The sequence below is a fragment of the Triturus cristatus genome, chromosome 4_1 (genome assembly GCF_964204655.1).
Source record: "Triturus cristatus chromosome 4_1, aTriCri1.1, whole genome shotgun sequence".
Lineage (NCBI taxonomy): Eukaryota > Metazoa > Chordata > Amphibia > Caudata > Salamandridae > Triturus > Triturus cristatus.
The window spans coordinates 611,364,638-611,386,244 of NC_140585.1; the positions used below are offsets into that span (position 1 = coordinate 611,364,638).

Consider the following 21,607-nt stretch of genomic DNA (forward strand, 5'->3'; position numbering starts at 1 on the left):
CCAGCTCTCCTCGGGCTCTTAGTGACACGCTACTTCAGGACACAGCACACAGCAAAGTCCTCACAAGCAGGGAGACACAGCACACAGCAAAGTGCCTTGTCCTCTCCTTAGTCAAATCAGCAAAGTGCAGGCCAGCCCCAGAACACACAGCAAGTGCAGTCCTTCTCTTTAGTCTCTTCAGCTGTTCTTCTTTGGCAGAGGTTCCTCTTGATCACAAAGTATGCTCAATCCTTTTCAGTATGGATTTCAGCCTGGAGTTGAGGGGTTTCAGCTCTCACATTTATACCCCTAAATGCCTTTGAAGTCTTTGTGTTCAGGGGGCTCTGACCTCGATCCAAACCAGACCTGGGTGTCTTCCTGCCAGTGCACACCCTCCTCCTTTGATAGTCAGGGTCTGGGGCCCAGACGTTCAGCAGGACATAGAGCCATCCTTTTGTGGCAGCAACACAGCCCTCTTCACATCCAGGGGGCTACTCCTACCCCCCTACATGAAATGCTGGCCAGCCTGTTTCTGTCTCACCTTCTCCTCCCTGGGGTCAGGACACTACCCAGACCCTGTCACATCTAAACCCAGGCAGGCAATATACAACCAGGCAGAGCCACACAGCATGGTTTAAGACAAGAAACCAGCCACTTCTAAAAGGGTGGTTTCTAAACACATAATTCAAAAACCATCTTCACAAAAAGATGTGTTATTAAGTTCTGAGTTCAGACACGCTAAACACCATCTTATGCCTATGGGAAGATATGCTGGAAACATGGGACACAGCATTCCCCATTCTGTCCTATGGGCAAGTTGGCCTTGCAACAGTGAAAAACGAATTTGGTAGTATTTCACTGTCAGTACATGGTACACACCTCAGTACATGTCCTACCTTTTACATACACTGCACCCTGCCCAGGGGGGTACATTGGGCCTATTATAGGGGTGTCTGATGTGTATAAAAAGGGAAGGCAAGGCCTGGCAAGTGGGTTCATTTGTCAGGACAACAAGGCAGTTAACAAACTGCTCGCAGCCACTGCAGTGGCAGGCCTGAGATCTCTTCTTAGGGCTACTTGTGTGGGTGGCACAATTCGTGCACTTTAGTAGGGACTTTACTAGTAAGACAAACATACCAATTATGGACAGCCAATTACCATAACACTTTATACAGGGAGCGCATGCACTTTGACACTGATCAGCAGTGGCAAAGTGCCCAAAGCATCTAAGTCGGCAACATTATGTCAGAAAAAGGTCTAGGAGGAAGGCAAAAAGTTTAAGGAACTTTAGCCAAAAGGGCCAAGTCCAACAATAGTATTAAGTTATTCACTTACAGTATAATAAAACTGTAGTTCAATTAGCTGAATTAGACCATTCCTGGCAGCTGAGGTAAATAAAAAAAAAAAAATGCTTTAAAATCTATTTTGTGTGCGTGCTTGCGGGTGAGAGTGGGTTTATGTGAGAGAGTGTGTGTACGTGTGTGTGTTTATATACATGTATGTGTGAGCGAAGGTCAAAGGGTGTAAAATGTCACTTGTGCTACCTCTGGCATTTTGGTGAATTGATGTCCATGCTGGGGTCCTCCCCTTTCTTCTGCAAAGAGGGAAGGCCAGTCAGCCATGAAATTTAGCTCCCATGGCAACCGTGGCTTTTCTGCCAGCTCACACCATCTTCAAAGCAGCTGCATCACATACAAAGCCTTCACGACCAGAATCTCCACGTATCTGGCTGATAAGCTTACCTTCTGCGGTGACTCCCAGAACACCTTTTACCAGCTCACCATCAGCTTGGAAGCAAAGAAATGCATAAATGAAATAACTAATCCCCAATTCTTCTCAATCCATAAATACAGTATATGGAATACCATCCCTGCATCCATCAGGACTGCCCAACCTTGCTCTAATTTAGAAAAGCGCTGATGATGCAACCACTTTAAAGAACACATCAGGGTTCAGGAACAGTTCATGTCTCCTGAAACCCAGCTATGTCTCCAGTCACTAGTCTACTGTATCTCTACATTTGCCCCAGTACAGTGTTCCACATATTTATGGCTAGGTTTGCAGTTTATAGAAACCAAATCTATACACATATAAACATAAACAAAGCACTAGCTTTGTGCCAATGCATTGTGCTACAGTAGGTGTTAGACAGGGATCTTTCTGCAGGGTCACCCCCAAACATTTGCCTTCCTCCTCCACTTTTTACTGAATTTGTTTGTTAGCCTAAGGACTCTAGGCACTTTACCACTGCTAACCAGTGCTAAAGTGCATGTGCTCTCTATTTAAAATGTTTAACATGGGCCTAACCACAATTGGCATATTTAATTTACTTATAAGTCCCTAGTAAGGTACACTACATGTGCCAAGGGCCTGTAAATTAAATGCTACTAGTGGGCCTATAACACTGATTGTGCCACCCACTTAAGTAGTCCTTTAACAATGTCTCATGGCTGCCAAAGCAGAGACTGCATGTACAGTTTCATGCTGCCATGTAGACCTGTAAGAAAGAGCAACAATTCTCAACAGGTATTATTACGCTAGACAATTAAAATTGTATGTCCAAGACATCAGACCGGAAGGAAAAAGGAAGACTCTTTGAAGAATTTTAAAGAATGTATTTAAGTCAAAACATCATTTAAGCGTCATTCGTGGAAACACGAGAAAGTAATTTTACAGTTGTATCAGCACTGTAGAAATGCATATTTGAAAAAACACAATAACAACCCAAATTGCACTTGGTGCTGGATGTGAAGGTGAAAGTGGCGACACAAGTGACAATTGTGAAAAACAGCGACGGCGGCGCAAGAGAAGTGACAAATAATGTACAGTGAGAACAATTTATATAAAATATACTGTGGTCGAGGAAATAAATTGACTATTTTTGGTAGTTCAAGACAATCGTTTGAAAGGAGAAAACCACAGGAGAAATGTTGCGCGATTAATGGCGCTGAACGGTCGACGGCGTATCGATCCTCTAGGTTAGGATCATCTTCAGGACCGGGTTGTTTGATTTACAAACGGTGCTGTACAGGGGGCAAGAACAGGAGGACGTAAGGACAGAGAGGGGGAAGGTATGAGAAGAGGGAAAGGACCACAATGGGCCCGAGTGCAAGGCGAGTTGTATTTGAAAAAAGCGAGGTAAAGGGGAGAAAAAGAGGAAAGGGCGAGGTGGAGTAAGGAAGTAATGAATTAACCTGAGGGGGCGTCGGACAATAACGTAGGAGGGTCCGCATCAGAAGGAGAGCGTTGTGTGCTGCAATTAAAGGGGGACAGAGGATAAGGTTAGGGTGAAGGAAGGATGAACGGGGGACGAGGTTCAAGCGAACCGGAGTGAGGGTTACCTGGTGGTGGTCGTCAAGTTAATCTAGAGACGCGGGGCGCGTCTGTGGATGAACGTCGCCGGGCGGTCAAAGGATCTTCGGGGTTTAGCCAGGTCCCGTCAGGGGTACTCCTAAATACAAAGGCCAATGAGAAGCGATCCCCCTTTAATTGCAGCACACAACGCTCTCCTTCTGATGCGGACCCTCCTACGTTATTGTCCGACGCCCCCTCAGGTTAATTCCTTTCCCTCTTCTCATACCTTCCCCCTCTCTGTCCTTACGTCCTCCTGTTCTTGCCCCCTGTACAGCACCGTTTGTAAATCAAACAACCCGGTCCTGAAGATGATCCTAACCTAGAGGATCGAAACGCCGTCGACCGTTCAGCGCCATTAATCGCGCAACATTTCTCCTGTGGTTTTCTCCTTTCAAACGATTGTCTTGAACTACCAAAAATAGTCAATTTATTTCCTCGACCACAGTATATTTTATATAAATTGTTCTCACTGTACATTATTTGTCACTTCTCTTGCGCCGCCGTCGCTGTTTTTCACAATTGTCACTTGTGTCGCCACTTTCACCTTCACATCCAGCACCAAGTGCAATTTGGGTTGTTATTGTGTTTTTTCAAATATGCATTTCTACAGTGCTGATACAACTGTAAAATTACTTTCTCGTGTTTCCACGAATGACGCTTAAATGATGTTTTGACTTAAATACATTCTTTAAAATTCTTCAAAGAGTCTTCCTTTTTCCTTCCGGTCTGATGTCTTGGACATACAATTTTAATTGTCTAGCGTAATAATACCTGTTGAGAATTGTTGCTCTTTCTTACATACCTACCCACCTCTCAACGTGGTATATGGGTTATACTCCTGTTGTTATATACAAAAAAAAAAAAGCCATGTAGACCTGGCAAGATAACCCTCTTGACAAGCCTAAACTTCCATTTTGAATACATATAAGCCACCCTCAAGGGCAATGTGGATTGTAAAGTTGGACATGTACTTTTAAGTTTTACATGTCCAGGAAGTGAAAAACTTAGTTTTTCACTACTGCAAGGTGTATCCCTTCCATAGGTTAAAATTGGGATTACCTTATTACACTTTATAAGTGTAATTCCCAATTGAGAAAAGATTAACTTTGCGAGATTTGTCTCTGAACCCACAATTTAAAATCACAACTTATAGTAAAGTTAGATTTTAAGTTGCAAGTATGAAAATTGCACATTTAGAAAGTTGGCATTTTCTTACTTAAACATTCTGTGCCTATTGCCTATCTCTGAATACACATCTGAGTTGAGTGACAGCTGGCCATTGTGCATTCTCTCTAGATGGGAGCTAGGTGTGGCTAGATTTGCCTTAATGGGCCATGACCTGGTTTGATGGGGGTGGAGCTAAGCACAGCCCAACTTGCACCTGGATAGGCTATGCCCTGTCTCCACACAAAGTGCCTAACGACCCGGTGCTGTCACTCTAGCCAGCTTGGAGCCAGGGCAGGGGAAGAAAAGGATTCCCTGCACTTGAAAGCCACTGTCTAGAAGCTTCTCCCAACCTTCAGCAAAGTATAAGTACCGGACCTCAGACACCACCACTTCAGTACACTTCCCTACACTTCTGGGCCTGTGGATACTCTGCTAGGAAGAAGGAATTTGGTGCTGCTGAAAGGACTGCCACTCTGCTGGACTGCTATGTTGCTGGGCTTCTGCTTTGCTGTGCTGACATGTGCCTGATGCCCCCTTACCTGGTAGTGGGATGGATTGGACTTGAATCTCTATAACCCAGAACCCAGAGTTAATCCAAGGGCCAGCTGACCGGTCTCCTGTTTTCTGAAGTCTCAGGGACACACAAGACTTCCAACTAACCTGCTTCTGAACCTATACTGTGCCATCTGTGAGTCTGCCCTGCCAGGTGGTACCACCCCAGTCCTGGACCCTTGGGAGTGGGCCTAGGGTGCTCTGCCCTCTCTGGTCCTTATTAGAACCACTGTGAAGACTCATAAAGCAATGCCGCACAGACCACCACCAGGATTTAAGGTACTGTGTTCAGCGGGATCAGGTGGGTCCCTGTAGCTGGCTCGCTGTCCATCGCAGTAGACCTGAACTTGTGACTTTGTCCCTGTTCTGCGTGACCAGACAGCTACAGTGGGCGCTTTGCACTGTTGTGCAATAACCGAAATCTTTGAAATTGCATTTCTCAGGATCTACTCATTGGATTTTTGTTGTTTTGGTCTCGTTTTATTTATTAGACTAAGTTCTATTTTTCCAACCTGGTGTAGATTATTTTTGTTTGGTGTTTTCACTGTTTTACTGTATTAAGTGTTGCACAAATATTTTACAGATTGCCTCTTAAATTAAACCTGACTCTGTCCCAAGCTACCAGGGGGTGAGCAAAAGTTAATTTAGGGTGTGTATCTGACCCAGACTAGAGTAGTGGTCCCTACTTTGACAGTGCATGCCTCTGTCAACTAGAGACCCACTTTCCAACAAGTAGGCACTGCAGCATAGTCTAAGGTCTCTATGTATTACAAAATTGTACCCAGACTCATAATAAACAGATTCAAACATCTTTGGTTTTGACTGCACCATGAATAGAGAGTTTGGAAGGGTGTTCACACCTGCCTCCATTTTCTGCCAATGATAGTACTAGTGGCACAAAGGGCCTATTTACACACCTCAGTTGTGCAGGGGGTACAAACATGCAATAAGACTACATACATGAATCAGTCCCCTTAGAGAAACAAACAGGTTATATCATCAGCGTCTTTACCACCAATGCTATAGGTATGTTTGTTGGCTAGTAGACAGAAAGGGGGGTATATTCTCTGTTTTTGGTTCTTCTTAGAATATTGTGGAAACATACAAGATCAGCCGAAGGCCTGAGGTTTGGTTTTCTGCCACTCGTTTTTAAGAGTAAAAGGAGCATTGCTTGTTCCAGATGGGTTTCTATATTCTGCTGCTGGCACAAAACATATTCTCTAAGTTGATAATCATCTCTGTAATCTTCTGTATTTCCCGTATTCTACAATACATTGTATAAAAACACCTGCCTCATCCATCCTAGATTGCAATAGTTGAAGAGGATGGACGTGAAGACAAAGCCACAATAAAATGTGAAACCTCTCCGCCTTCTACTCCCAGAGGTACCAGGATGACTCACACGTTGCCCTCTTCATATCACAATGACTCCAGAGGGTAAGTCTTTCAATTACAAAGTGTATCATGGACATTTGGAACTGTAATGGGTACATTATGTCTGCTTCACACAATATCTAACATTGGCAAGGGAAGGGAAACATTGCAAGACATATACACTGCCATAGCTGTGCACCTTAGCAAGTTACTTGGAAAGGTTGTATTAATTATAGACTGACATTTCAAAGATTCACCAATGAGTTAGATGAATGTAAATCAGTGTGTGTGAATAGAACTATTTTAAATTTACTAGTGCAATTACACAGTTAAAACATCTGTATATAATAATTTGTATGAAATATTAACAGTGTATTTAGCATCTAAATAAAATAGGTTGCCACATTTATTGTACAGATATAGCACAGCATTCCAAGGCTTTTAAAAAGGGGTTATCCTCAGATTTTCAATATTGCTGAAAACAACGCAAATCATTGGAATCCGCTATTCTTCCCTGGCATCCTTAGGACAAGACAAGTGTAGTATCCTTAATATGGTTGTGTTGCTAAACTGTCCAGTACACAATTCAAAACTACTTTCTAGTCCAGTAGATGTCCACAGTTAACAAGAGCACAATGGCAGTATCGCCCATATGGTTTGCCATTAAATCTATAGTAAGTAGTACTATGTAAATCCTAACAGGGCCTTGAGTATTGTCTGGACAAAATTCTATTTTTAAGTGAATTATTTTTCCTTTCTTAATCTATACTCAACTAGTACATGCACCTACCAGATATATTAGTACTGAATGTGAAGATACAGTTATACACTTTTGATTAGAAGGGCTGCCCCTCCTTCCCTTTATGAGCATTGCCCCTTATGTCTTGTGTATACTAGACTACATATACATACATACTTTCTCAAACCATTTATTAGTTCTATACGAATCATATATATCCACATCAAATCATACTTTCAAGCGTGTATAAAAAATGAATAATTTTCCTCACTCCTTTTCTGTACTCACACCATCACTCTTTCAGCATAAATTCATTTTATATTAAAAACATCTGTTCTCAAAGAACATATTACCTATCATGCTTTGTTTTGTGATATACATTGACTGCAACAATGTCAACATAAGATATTCATTTTAATACAGTTGTGGTCTTATTCTACTTTTCACCTCCTTCCTAAGGACGTCATCAATGATAGCATGTAATATCTGTCACGGACACATGAGGACTCTTGTCAATCAGTCGTACTTAATACAATGCGGTATGTGAACACCTAGTACATGTACATACAACTGAGGTGTAATAGAGGCATTCTGATGAAAATCTGACTCTCTCTCCCTCACCTTTAGTCTATTTGTGTGGACCAGCCAGAAAGAGGCAAAATAAAGGCCACAAGGAACAGAAAGATGCAAAACCGAGATCAGAAACAAGCAGAATGAGGCAAAATAGAGTTCAGAATCAAGCAGAAAGAAGTAAAATAGAGGTCAGAAACGAGCAGAAAGAAGCAAAATAAAGGTCAGAAACGAGGAGGAAGACAAAATAAAGGTCAGAAACTAGCCGAAAGAGGCAAAATAAAGGCCAGAAAAGAGCAGAAGAGGCAAAATAAAGACCAGCAACGAGCAGAAAGAGGTAAAATAAAGGTTAGAAACAAGCAGAAAGAGGCAAAATAAAGGTCAGAAACAAGCAGAAAGAGGTAAAATAAAGGTCAGAAGGTAGCAGAAAAGGCAGACAACGAGTGTGAAATGAGCACAACATACCCAGACACTCATGCACCCACTCACAGAACAAATCAGACACTCTCACACCCACTCACAGAACCATTCAGACACCCATGCACCCAATTAAAGAATCACTCATACTCTCTCACCTACTTGCAGATCTACTCTTTGACTCATGCCTGACTCACAGACCCACTCAGAAACTCACACACACACCCAGATCCACTCACAGACTGATGCACACACTCACAGACCCACTCAGACACTCATGTGGTCACTCAAAGACTGACAGACGCACTCACAAACTCACTCACAGACCCACTCAGACACTCATGCACCCACTGAGACAGTCATGCACCCACTCACACACCCAATGAGACACTTACGTAGCCAATCCCAGGCCCACCCAGACACTCATACATATTGAGATACTCATACACTTACACACCCACAGAGACATTCATGCACTCAGTCACACACTCACTCTAAAAGGTTACAGGATACAGTTAGGTAATAAAATTGTAAAAACATTAGAAATTCATTTAAAAAACCAAAGGTTCCAGGGATGTTATAGTTAGGAAATCGAATTAAAAAAAAACCTTAGAAAGTCACTGAAAAAAACAAAGGTTACCGGGACATTATAGTTAGGCTCAGATTTGGCTCAGGCAGAACCATAGAAATTCAGAAGTTATAGTTACCTGAGCTAACTATAACTTACGCCCCTGCACTGCACTGCTTAAGACTGTACATATTGCATCACTCATGACCTGGTCAGGGACATCACTCATGACATCTCAAATGATCTCACTGATGACATCATCCACAGAACCCCTCAGGTACCCATTCACACCCCCATATAACCTCCCATACACCCACTCCCACTGCCACCCAACCCCTCACATGCCCATTCACAGACCCATACCAGTACTCACACAACCAATCACTTATTCTTAGAGCCACTCATACATCCACTCACCCATACAGCCACTCACACACCTACTAAATCACCCATACAGCCACTCATGCATCTGCTCACTTGCCAATATAGCTACTCACACATCCAGTCTTGCAGAAATACAGACACATACCCATTGAGAAACTCACACATTCACTCACCCATACAGGTACTTAGACATACTCTCCCATACAGCCACTCTCCCTGCCACTCACTCACCAATAAACCTACTCACACTGCCACTCACTTACCATACAGCCACTGACACAGCCACTCACTCACCATACAGCCACTCACACAACCACATAACCACTTGTATATCCATTCACACATCCTTACAACCACTCACACACCCACTCATTCACCCTTACAGCCACTCACAGTCACTCTCCAATATACCAACTCACGCCTACTTACTTACCTATACTCACACTTAAACAGCTACTCACTCACCCATAAAGCCACTCACACACTCACTCCCTCACCCATACAGCCACTCACACAGCCACTCAGTCACCAATGCAGCCACTCACAATTAAGCCTGGGCAAAGCACTACGCTACGCTCCCGTAGTTTGCGAAGTTTGCGCTACTTCGCACTACACGAATTGCATGTAGCACAGTGCAGACACGCATAGCATAGCGTAGAGTAGTGCAGTGGTCATTTTTTGCTTGCTCGGGGTCCTCAACATCAAGTTGGCGACCGCGAGCAAGCAAAATGACATCCCGGCAAGACATTTTCCTCGTTCGCCATCAGCAACATCAAGTTGCCGAATGCGAGCGTGGAAAATAAACCTCCCGGTGAGCTTCTCAACGCGGGAGCGACCGCTTGCAATGAGAATCTACCAGTCCGCGTTGAGAAAGCTGCCGCTCGAGTAGAAATCTACTCGAGCGGCAGAAAACGACCGCTTGCACAGTGCAAGATGTAGTTTGCACTGATTGTACAGTGCCGGATGCTTGTCCGCACTGTGCAATCAGTGTGAATAGCATCTTGCACAGTGCACTACGCAGTTTGCGAAGCTACACGTAGCACGCATAGTGCGAAGTGCACTTCGCGTAGCTACGCGTAGCGCTACTTCGCAAACTACGCCCAGGGTTACTCACAATTATACTAACACACCTATGGAGCCACTCACAAAGCCACTAACTCACCCATACATCCACTCACAGACCCCCACATCCTCTCACAGACCCACACATTCTTCAACATGGTCACTCACATAGCCACTCACTCACCAATACAGCTACTCACATACCCACTAACACATCCACACTGCCACTCATACTCCCATGCAGCCACTTAGACATCCACTCACACACTGATACAGTCACACAAATGGGATGTGTTAGAAATAGTATAACTAATTACTAGTGCAGAAAGAAAAGTAATTTATCTTATGCTGTAGTTTAGTATATATCTTTAAGTCCCAGAAACATTTACAAATCACTTACAGTCACGGGATGATATACTCAGTGTTGTCATTTGAGATTTCATCAGTAGTGTCATCCGTGGTATCACTGACCATGTCATGATTGATGTAATTTGTGCGATCATAAGCAGTGCATTGCTGGGGCAGAATTTATCATTACCTCAGGTAACTCTAATTGCTGAATTTCTATGGATTTGTACGAGTGAAATCTGAGCCGAACTATATATCCCTGTAACCTAAGGTTTTTTCAGTGAATTTCTAAGGATTTTTTAAATTCTGTTTCCTACCTATAAATTCCTTGTAACCTTTGTTTTTTTTTCATAAAATTTCTAAAGTTGGCAAATATATGCAAAAGATAGCATATGTATATAAATGTTTACAGTAAACAGTCATTTTTGGTCGATGTTGTCCTGAATAAGGTCACCATTCATGATGACTGTTTACTGTAAGCATATATATATACACATGTTATGTTTATATTTTGCATATATTTGCATTGCTGTACAGGATGAAGGGACGTTAATGAACATCATGTATTTATTTATCACATTGTATGTGGAACGTAATGCCATGGAGAAGAAACCATATTAATTAATACCAACATGCATGTATAGGTTTATATTGGAAAATGACACTAGTCAATATATTATGTCCTTTTTGTTTATTGTTTCATTGTTATCTGGATCAGGAATTACACAATGGTATATATTTTGCGTATTCATGTATATAGTTTTATGAATTATATAGTGGCATCACAATCTATAAATTGAAAATCTAATTGAAAATATAATGAGAGAGGGGTATTTATACCTTGGAGTGTTTTGGTAACACCACTTTAAAATGGCCGAACTGTTAAGAGTAGGAAACTAGCTCAATAATTGTACTTTGTTTGTATTTATAGTTTGTGTCACATGCACAGGACTTTGCATGTAATGTTTTGTTTGTTTAAATATGGCCACAAAACTTTATTGCCTCACCCGTGATCAAGGAGTGTAAGACGCCGAAACGCGTCGGGTTTTTGTCGGCTTGTAACCTTGATATGCAATAAATTAACCCAGGAATCTATTGGACTGGTGTATCATTGCAGAAGGGGTGTGCGCATTGTGCAGCATTCGCTGTGTGGTGAGTTGGCATGTATATATATATATATATATATATATATATGCAATGCAATGAGCATGAAACGCATCAGGCGTGAATCGACAGACATGCTGTGAACTGGATCTGCCCGCCAATCCGGTTTTTACCTCATGAAGGTTGCTGCAGTGGATGTCAGAGTGCTTCTCCACAGGTGGGAACCCTGGAGCTTTGATATATATATTTATGTATATGTAATATATATATATATATATATATATATATATATATATATATATATATATATATATATATATTCACTGAAAAAACCATAGGTTTCACACACGTTATAGTTAGCTGGACATTTCACTCGTACAAAACCATTGAAATTCCCCCGTTATAGTTAGTTCAGCTAACTATAACTCGCGCGACCGCAATCCACTGCTGATGACGTCACATATTACATCACTCATGACATGGTCAGTGACATCACTCATGACATCACTGATGACATCACTGATGACATCACTGATGACATCATCCAGTGAATGTGTGTCTTTCTGAAAAATAAATATTTTTTATATAAGTATATCTAAAGGTTAATGGAAGAATAAATGGGTAAATAAGTGTCTAAATGGATGGGTTTTTTTGGTAAAATTAATTGTATAACTGACTTATTAACAGTATCTTAGTGAATACAAGTATTAGTGAGTAATGTTTAAATATTTAAATATCTGTATCAGTGTCTCACTTTGTGTATAAGTGGCTGCATGGGTTGGTGAGTAGCTACATGAGTGTGTATATGGGTTATTAGTTCATTTTTAGAGTATCAGTATGAGTGTCTGTATGGTTCAGTGGGGGATGTTACTTAGCGTATAGATGCATGAATGAGTGACTCACTGTTTGTATGTGTTTTGAAGACACTATGTGAGCAGGACAGTATGGGTGGATGAGTGTGTGTATGGGTGAGTAAGAGAGTGAATGACTGTCTCAATAGTGTCTTTATGAGTAAGTCCATATGTTTTAAACTAGTATATGTGAGTATTGATGTATATAAGTGAGGATATATGAGAGTGAGAGATTGGAAGAGTTCCTGTATAAATAAGTATGTGTTTCTATAAGTGATTGTTTTAGAGAGTAAGTATGTGTACGTTTCTGAAGAAGTAAGTGTAGTGGTGTGTGTATAGCTGTATATGCAAATAAATGGATGTTTATTTGCATGTGTGAGTATGTGTGTGAGTAACTCTATGTATGAGTGTAGGTGTGTAACAGGATGTATAGGTGTATGAGTACATATGATGACTGAGTACATGTATGAGTGACTATATAGAAATGTTGATGAATGAGTGGATGTGTATGTAGATTTTGGAATTACTGAATACGTTGTTCTAACTGGTATTGGTATCTCTATAGTTGTCAAAACTTTAGTTTGTATTTTTCAATGTGTGTATCAAAGTTTGTATTAGGATAAGAGGAGGTCTGCCACTCTTACACAAGGATGATGTCATGAGTGATGTCATGAGTGATGTCATGAGTGATGTCACTGACCATGTCATGAGTGATGTAATATGTGACGTTATCAGCAGTGGATTGCGGTCGCGCGAGTTATAGTTAGCTGAACTAACTATAACGTGGGAATTTCAATGGTTTTGTACGAGTGAAATGTCCAGCTAACTATAACGTGTGTGAAACCTATGGTTTTTTCAGTGAATTTTCAAGGTTTTTTAAATGCTAATTTCTAACTATAACATGTGTGAAACCTATGTTTTTTTTGGTGAATTTGTAAGGTTTTTTAAATACTAATTTATGTATGTAGTATTATATTTTTTCTATATTTATTTTACAATAAACTACCTATGTATATAGTTAGATTGACTGTATCCTGTAATATGGAATGGCTCAGCTCTTTTTTTTTGAATTTGGATAAAGTTGAACAGCATAGTTAATATCTTCTATAAACTTATAAACAGTTTAAAATGTTTTTTTTCTTTTTAAGGGTTTTTCACGGTGAGCGCACCGTGCGCGCACAGGCAATTTTTTCTATTGAAGGAAATGTTTTTTTTCGATTTACGAGGTCCTTTAGGGACCCCCTGAGAAGGTCTAGGGTGCTAGGGAGTGTCTTCCCTGCCTCCTTTTCATGTTTTAGAAATCGGGTTAAAAGTAATTTATTTCTGATGCATGCGTGCACCGTGCGTGCATGCGTGCGAGCACCGTGCGCGCACCGGCAATTTTTTTTTATTGAAGGAAATGTTTTTTTTTTATTTACGAGGTCCTTTAGAGACCCCCTGAGAAGGTCTAGGGGGTCAGAGAGTGTCTTCCCTGCCTCCTTTTCATGTTTTAGAAATCGGGTTAAAAGTAATTCATTTCTGATCCGTGCGTGCACCGTGCGCGCACGGTGCGCGCATACGTGCGAGCACCGTGCGCGCACGGCAAGTCATGTGATTACGAAACAACACTTTTCATTGGTTCATAGTAGTTTCTGTTCTAGAAACTTCAAACACCACACCCACTTTCCTCACTATTTCTTCTTATTTCCTGGGACAAGGAGCTGAACAGCTACTCTAGTGAAATTTTACTGGAAAATGGCAGAACAGCAGTCTACTTCAGGGAGTGAGGAGGAGACCTTTGTGGTGCCACCAAGGAAGACGAAACAAAAAGACTCTTTCATCTGGAAATTCTTCACCTTTCCAGAGGGCCAAAAGAAGGTGAATGCTCCGAAGGTGACATGCACTATTTGTGGAACTGTCTTATCCAGAGGAGATCCCAGCAAGAAATACTCATTTAGTATTTATTCAATGCTGAGGCACTTCAAGACAGTGCATCCTGTACCTTATGCTCGAGAGACAACTAGAGCCCTAAGGGACAACCCTCCACCTGCTCAGCCGAGCACATCATCTGCGGCCGCAGATTCACCGTGTACCAGGCCACTGGACATCCGCCCCCTTTTCCAGAAGGTGCACATACATTGTAATGTGTGCAATGCTGTTATTTGCTACGGTGAGAGCAGTATTAACTTGATTGAAAACAGAATCCAGCAGCACACATGCTCCAGCCTATATTTTTTTTCATTTTTTTTTTGTTCCTGTTGAACAGTTTTTCATTACCAGTTTTTTTGGGTGCTCTAAAAAAATCAAAAAAAATACAAAATTGTTAAACTATAAAAAAAAATACAAAACAAGAAAGACAAAAAAACAGTTCTTTTCAGAACTCACTTCACTTCTCCAAGAAGAGCTATATTCCTAATATACTGTGTTGTAATTTTATTGAATGAATGTGTAGTGTATACATGAATGATTGAAATGATTGAAATGACTGAGTGAAGAGGAGGAAAGGACAGACAGAATGAGTGAGAAAAGGAAAGTATGATCAGTCATGAAAGGGAAGTGAAAGACTGACTTCAACAAAAGGACTAAGGGTAGAGGATACAGGTAAGAAGAGTGAATGAGTAAGGGAATGGCAGTGAGTAATGGAGAGTGATGAAGGGGGAGTGAGAAAAGGGGAGTAAGGGACAGAGATAGGAAAAGGGAGTAATAGATGAAGCGGATGAAGGTACAGCAGGGTAAAGGGATTGAAAGTAAGAGAAGTGGAGTGATGGTGAGATAAGGGGTATGAGGATTAGAAAAGGGGGTAAGGGAAAGTGAGAGATGGGGAGTGAGGGGATGGAGGGATTTAGGAAACTGGAGTGAGAGAAAGGGAGTCAGGATTTCAATGAGCAAAGGAGAGTGAGGGAGAGTGAAGGAAAGAATGTGAAAAGATGAAGGGGTGTGAGATACAGACAGGAGGAAGTGAAGTAGGAGAATAGGAGTGACTATGAGTAAAGGATAGTGACAGTTAGGGAAGGTGAGGGAAGGAGAATGACGGAGAAGGTTAAAAAATTAACATAGATGGAAAATGAGTGATGGAGAGAGGAGAAGTGGTAGAAACAGAGATGTTAAGGAAATTAAGGGTAAGACAGACAAAGGGAGAGAGACAAACAGAGACAGAGAGCAAGGAACTGAGAAGGAGTAAGGCAGTTAGAATGACTGAGACATATGGAGACAGTGAGAGAAACATGGTTGAAAAATAGTGATGGAGGCAGTAAACCTAGGGGAGTAGTAGAGAAGGAGTGAGGGAGTTACGAAAGAGCAGTAAAGGAAGAAGAGAGAGGGAAGGGGAATGAGAAAAGCAGAGTGAGGAGAAGTGAAGAAAAGGGAGCATGAAAGTGAAGGGGTGAGAAATACAGATATTTTAAACTTACCTGACCAACAAAATAACTTAATTAGAAATAAATGGGTTTTTTTAATTACAAGAAAAATGGATTCAATTTCCTAAATTTTCTTTCTAGATCTGAAAAAAAAGAAAAAAAGTAGTAATATTTAACAATACATTTTAGAATACAGTACACATATTTTCATATGTAACAAAGTAATTTTTTGCCCTTTTTTTGCTGTTTTCAGAATATATTGAATTTCACTGAAAATAGTGATATCAATTGTATTCATCACTTAACAGCGGGCAAAAAAATAAACAATCTGAAAGATTGTTTAAAAAATCCCTGAATCTATCCTCAGTAAAACATATCTTGATAGAAATGTAACATATATATTAAAAATATCTTCTAAGAACAATAACTATTTGCAATAAATAACGTCTGTAAATCTTGTTGCTTAAGCACATACACCAAAATAATATCTGTCAAAGAAGTCCACAATAGAAACATTTACCTTTCCATGAGGCCAAATTGTAATTTTTAAATCCTTTTTAGGTGAAATATCCAATGGTAATCCTATAAAATCGAAATAATGGTTTCTTCATATGCTGCAATTTGTATCTAAAATTTTGGTTTTAGAAAAATTAAGTAGGAATTTGGTAATTGTGCAGGCAAACGTTGCTTGAAAATCAATTGAGAATCATTACACAGTGTCCAGCCTTTTTCACATTTTAGATAAACTGTGTAATGACCAGAAGTTATAGAAGGTCCATCATGGAAAATTATTGCAACTGCAACAAAAGTCTTTCCTGATATTGATAATTAATTTCCTACAAACTTCTTTATTAAAGTGTCCAATTTTGTTCCATCAGCTCTACAACGTTGCATCATTAAAATTATATACTGTCCATATTTCTTTAAAAATAACGTTGATAACATTTCTGATTTACATTGAGAACATTCCATGTTGTGATTTGCATCTTTAACTAATTTACTAAAAGTCACTGATTTACTCTCTGGTAATGTTAAATGTATGAACCTTTCAGAATCAACATTAGTGCATACAGTTTTCACAACAATGTTCCCATTTATAAGAGAGACCAAACATATTTTCTATTTCTACCCCTTCATCTTCCAGTACCATAAGCATATACATTAAGAATTCCTGTGCATCTTGCTGGACATTTTGTGTAAACTGTGCACATTCAGAACACACATCTAAAAGATTTCTAACATCAGAAGCACTTTCTATTTTAGTTTTATCATTACTCAACTTCTCATAAAGGAAACTCAGCAGAGAACAAAATCTTTTTTCATGATTTAGTATTATCTGCTCTTGCAAACTTTCAAGATAAAATACAACATTCAGCACTACATTAGCGTAGCAGTTGACACCAGAGCTATTTTCAAAATGACAACCAACAACCTCTTCAACATTGTCCTTTTTCTTTTTGCTTCCAATCACATCACTCTCCTTTTGTTTTCTCTTCTGTACATCCTCATTACAGATATTCTCAATTCTCCTTTTCCGACAAACAACACGTTTTTCAAACACAGGATACTGACCTAAATGAGGAGCATAGCTTCTTCTTAATCTATTATACTCCTTTACACAATTTGCATCAGCACTAATTTTTGAGTCATCAAAGTCTATCATGAATAAACCAGATCATTTTTTCACTCGTGACAAAGCAACATATGCCATACCTTCTTTAAACACACTAGATCCAAGGTTTACAAAAGCACTATCTACAGTTAATCCTTGAGATTTGTGAATAGTTACAGCATATGCTAGAGAAAACGGAAACTGCTTATAACGTACATATAAGTCTTTCACAAGCAAAAAACCAACTGAACAACGACTAATGTCTTTAACCTCTTCAATCTGATCAAATTTTATTTTTAAAAATTCAATTCCATCTTTTTTCTGGTAATTAACAAAACCCACAACTTTACCCATAGCTCCATTAACTAAACCTTTTTCTACATTCAAATTACGTCTTAAAATTACTCGACAGTTCATACATACATAAAGATTCTTTTCTAAACCAGCTGTTTTCGATATGTTTTTCTCTAGAGAATCCAATTTAGTTTTCAATTCGCCTGTCAATATAATAGTTATTCCTTCATGCTGTATTTTATCCACGGCTTCCATTTTCATAATCTCTTCATTTTCCAATTTCAAAAGTTCTTCATTGAATATAGAGCATTCATGTAGTGTTGGCATTAAGCAGATTACAGTATTTTTTTCTGCAATTTTCTTGTATATTTTCTCTGGAACTATTTGTTCTGTTGGAAACAAATTACATAGCAATCGACTCTGTAAAGCTTTTCTGCCATGTTCTGTGAGTAGTCCAATTCTGATATCTTTGAGAATACTTGCATAATCATCATCATTTGCTTGCCGCATATTGGTAATGAGTTCTTTGTACTCAAAGTATGACCAAATATTCACATTACCTATACTTCCTAATGACTTTTTCGTGTCTTCATGTGCAAGAATATTAAATACTGGATGTCCTTTAACTGGAGTGAGCTGCAGTAGATCCCCAAAAACTATAACATGTTTTCCTCCAAATAACACGTCATAGTCTGTCTTTAGAATTTGCTGCATTCTTAAATGCACAAAGGCAAGCATTAAGTTTGATACCATGCTTACCTCATCAATAATGAGAACTTTCATTTTCTTCAACACTCTTGAAACTTCAAAACATGCTTCTCCTGTTAGCTTGTGGTATTCTATTTTGTTCTCATGCTCTACTGGTAACATTAGCAAACGATGTAAGGTAATTCCTTTTATGTTATATGCTGCTAACCCAGTTGGAGCAGTAACAACACAAGACAAAGTTGAATCAGTTTTTTTCTGTAGGTAGCTTCTAATTACTTTAATTAAGAAACTTTTTCCAGGTCCAGCTTGTCCACTCACATACATTCTGATTGGTTCAAATGATGTGCATGAGCACTCTTTATTTTCATGTAGTAATCCATGATCAATTTGTTTTGTGACTTCTTCATAAATTTGTTGTTGTTCATCATTCAGTTGTTGGTCCAAATTTGGTAAGTCTATTAAATCTTCCTGAGCTTGATTCATAGCTGTTTCCACTTCAGTCATGGTTATTGCAGCTTCATTTTCTACGATTGGTTGTCCTAGGGGATCTTGACTGAGCGTACCAGAACTGTGACTGTCTTGAGAACTGTCTCTAGCTACTTCAGCTGCAATTGTAGCTTCTTGTTCAATTTCTTCATTTAACATTTGTACATAATTTGTGAAAGTACTGCATTCTATGCTATCTTTACATGCATTAAAGGAATCTTCATAGCTCTGAAAATCTCCAAGTAATTCATCCTCTGATAGCCATGGTTTAAACAGCTGTAAAAGTGCTAAGTAGTAAAATTCCTGATTGTCAGTAGTGTCGCAACTCAGCTTCCTGTGATTAATCAAACTTCCTTTTGTTTGTTTCACCAAACATCCTTCCTAACCAATGACTTTATATTTTCCATTGTTGATGTCTTCTGTGGCATTCCGTGTAAAAATGTAGTTCTGCAGCACTTCATAGAGACACATGTTCTCAAGATGATGACTTCTGTTTGGGTAATATGTGTCCAACATATTTGTTTTCAAAATGTCTGTACTTTCTGGTTCGTTCTCTGCTAAATATTCAATTTCTCGAATAGATTTCAGTACCCGATTTCGCATTCCTGCAAGGCCTAAACTTACCCAAATTATTCTTCTGGATTTGGAGTACAAACTTGCAGATGATAACCTATCTGAGCATTCGTATGACCCAATTTCTCGATGCGATAACATCTTTAAACTGAAACTGTATAGCTTTTTACTGACAGTCTTCTCGTGAGAAATCTCTTCCCACATTTCTTTCAATTCCGTTTTTTCAGATTTAGTGATGTAAGATGTGACATACCGAGCAACAGCAATAGAATTGTCAGTTACATACTGAATATCCATGTTAGCATTCCACATGGATAAAATGACTGGGTTGTAGTCATTTATATATTTTTACTCTTCTTTTCTTCTTAGGTTGTAGGTATTTTTCGGAGATTTTCTTGTAATGATATGTCGCACAGCTGACATAAAACTGTTTACTCCTCCTTTTGAATCAACAGGTCGTGGAAATCCAAATCGACATTTTGTGTAGAATTTATCTTTACTCTTGTACTTTTGTCGACAGTATTTTCCACACCGATGACTTTGGAAACGTAAAACTTGCTCTTCGAAGTTTTTTTCTTCTGTGCTTTTAGGTATAGCACATGTTGCATATTCTTCAATGAAAGATAAAACTGCATCATCAGAATCTGTTTCAAATTTTGGGGCATCCTTGATCCACAACAGCATATGAATATGAGGAGCACCTCTTGCTTGGTACTCTTTTCTCCAAAAGAAATCCACAACTTCTCCAAGAGGTGGATTTTTTTTATTGCAGATGAAGGACATCATAGCCTCAAATCTATGATTGAAATATCTGCAAACATTAACCGGATCCAATGAGCACAATTCTCCTGCTGTCTTGTATTGGATGTTTTCAATATTTGAAGTTGCCTCTCGAAGAAAATCCAGTAAATCATCCCAAGCGTACTCAGCACAGCTTAGGGTAAGGAACCATGTAGGAGTTCCTAAATTCCGTAACATACATTTCAATTCTCCATGGCGTCGGTACCAATATTCATTAGTTCCACGCTGACAAGACATCAGAATAATCAATTGAGATTCCAAATGATCATCTCGCTATTGCACTTTGTTCATAAAATCCTTTGCAGACACATTATGTAGATGTACTCCAGTTTTTAAAATGTGATTTACTGCATAAGATAGTGCAGACAAGTCACTTTCAAATAAAATATGGAACAAATATGGAATACTTTGACGTAATCTTGGATCTTCTGCATATAATCTTGTAGTCCGATACTCAGAAGCAGGAATCCGTACTGGACGTTCATCCTATCGTCCACCTTTTCCTGTAGGAAGCAGCTGGGGAAAACAACAAACTTCCAAGCTCTCCTCCCATACACTCACGGGAGTTCCTTTTGCTTTTTTCATCTGAAACAGATCAATTGTGTTTCCCATAACTTCTTTAGAATGAAGAGGATGTATGCTGAAATGTTCATAAATTTCTTCTTCTTTTGACTTATCCACTTTTTCAATTTGCCCAGTTGGTATTCCTGTGTCTGCTAGTAAAACTTCTTCATCTTCATCCATATAAATTGATTCATAGTACTTATTATTTCTTTTCAAATATAAATTTGCTCTTTGTACTTTTCGTACATCTACTAGCTCCTGCCAAATTTTCTTATTCTTTGTAGGTACACCATTAACCATAATAACTAATGGTTCAGTTTCCAAACTATCTGCATCAATTGTTTCAATATTTGTTTTCAAATCTAATGGCAAATAGACAACTCTTCCTTTTAAACCTCTTTGTAAATCTGAAGGAGGTAATTTACCTGTTTTGGGCTCCATACGAACTATAGTCTGAAACGGATGGACACATTGAATGAGTATAGACTCATACGTATTTAAATCACTAAGTTCTGCAGGAATATCAACCAATTCTAAATTATTAAGTACAGCTCTAGCTGGCATTTTATTTTCTTCTAACTTGTTATAACAGTATTTACAAATAAGCTGATCTTCACCCAAATCAAAAAAATTTCCAGAAACAAATATGTAGCAAAATCCTTCCACTCATAATTATTTTCTTTTTCACTTTTTTTATAGAGATCAACATACCTTGTTTGAGTTTTATAATGGCTTCTCCGGCAACAAATACAAGTAATATTTGGT

General features: G+C 39.3%; 1 protein-coding gene across 3 annotated transcripts in view; it reads left to right on the forward strand.

The window, feature by feature from the left end:
* PPFIA2 (PPFI scaffold protein A2) overlaps positions 1–21,607 on the forward strand; it is a 1,995,062-nt gene that overhangs the window by 1,440,521 nt on the left and 532,934 nt on the right. For all 3 annotated transcript variants that reach the window (XM_085652973.1, XM_085652974.1, XM_085652975.1), the window contains one exon: positions 6,359–6,489. In XM_085652973.1, the coding sequence (XP_085509099.1) occupies positions 6,359–6,489 (131 nt within the window). The remainder of the gene's footprint in view (positions 1–6,358; positions 6,490–21,607) is intronic.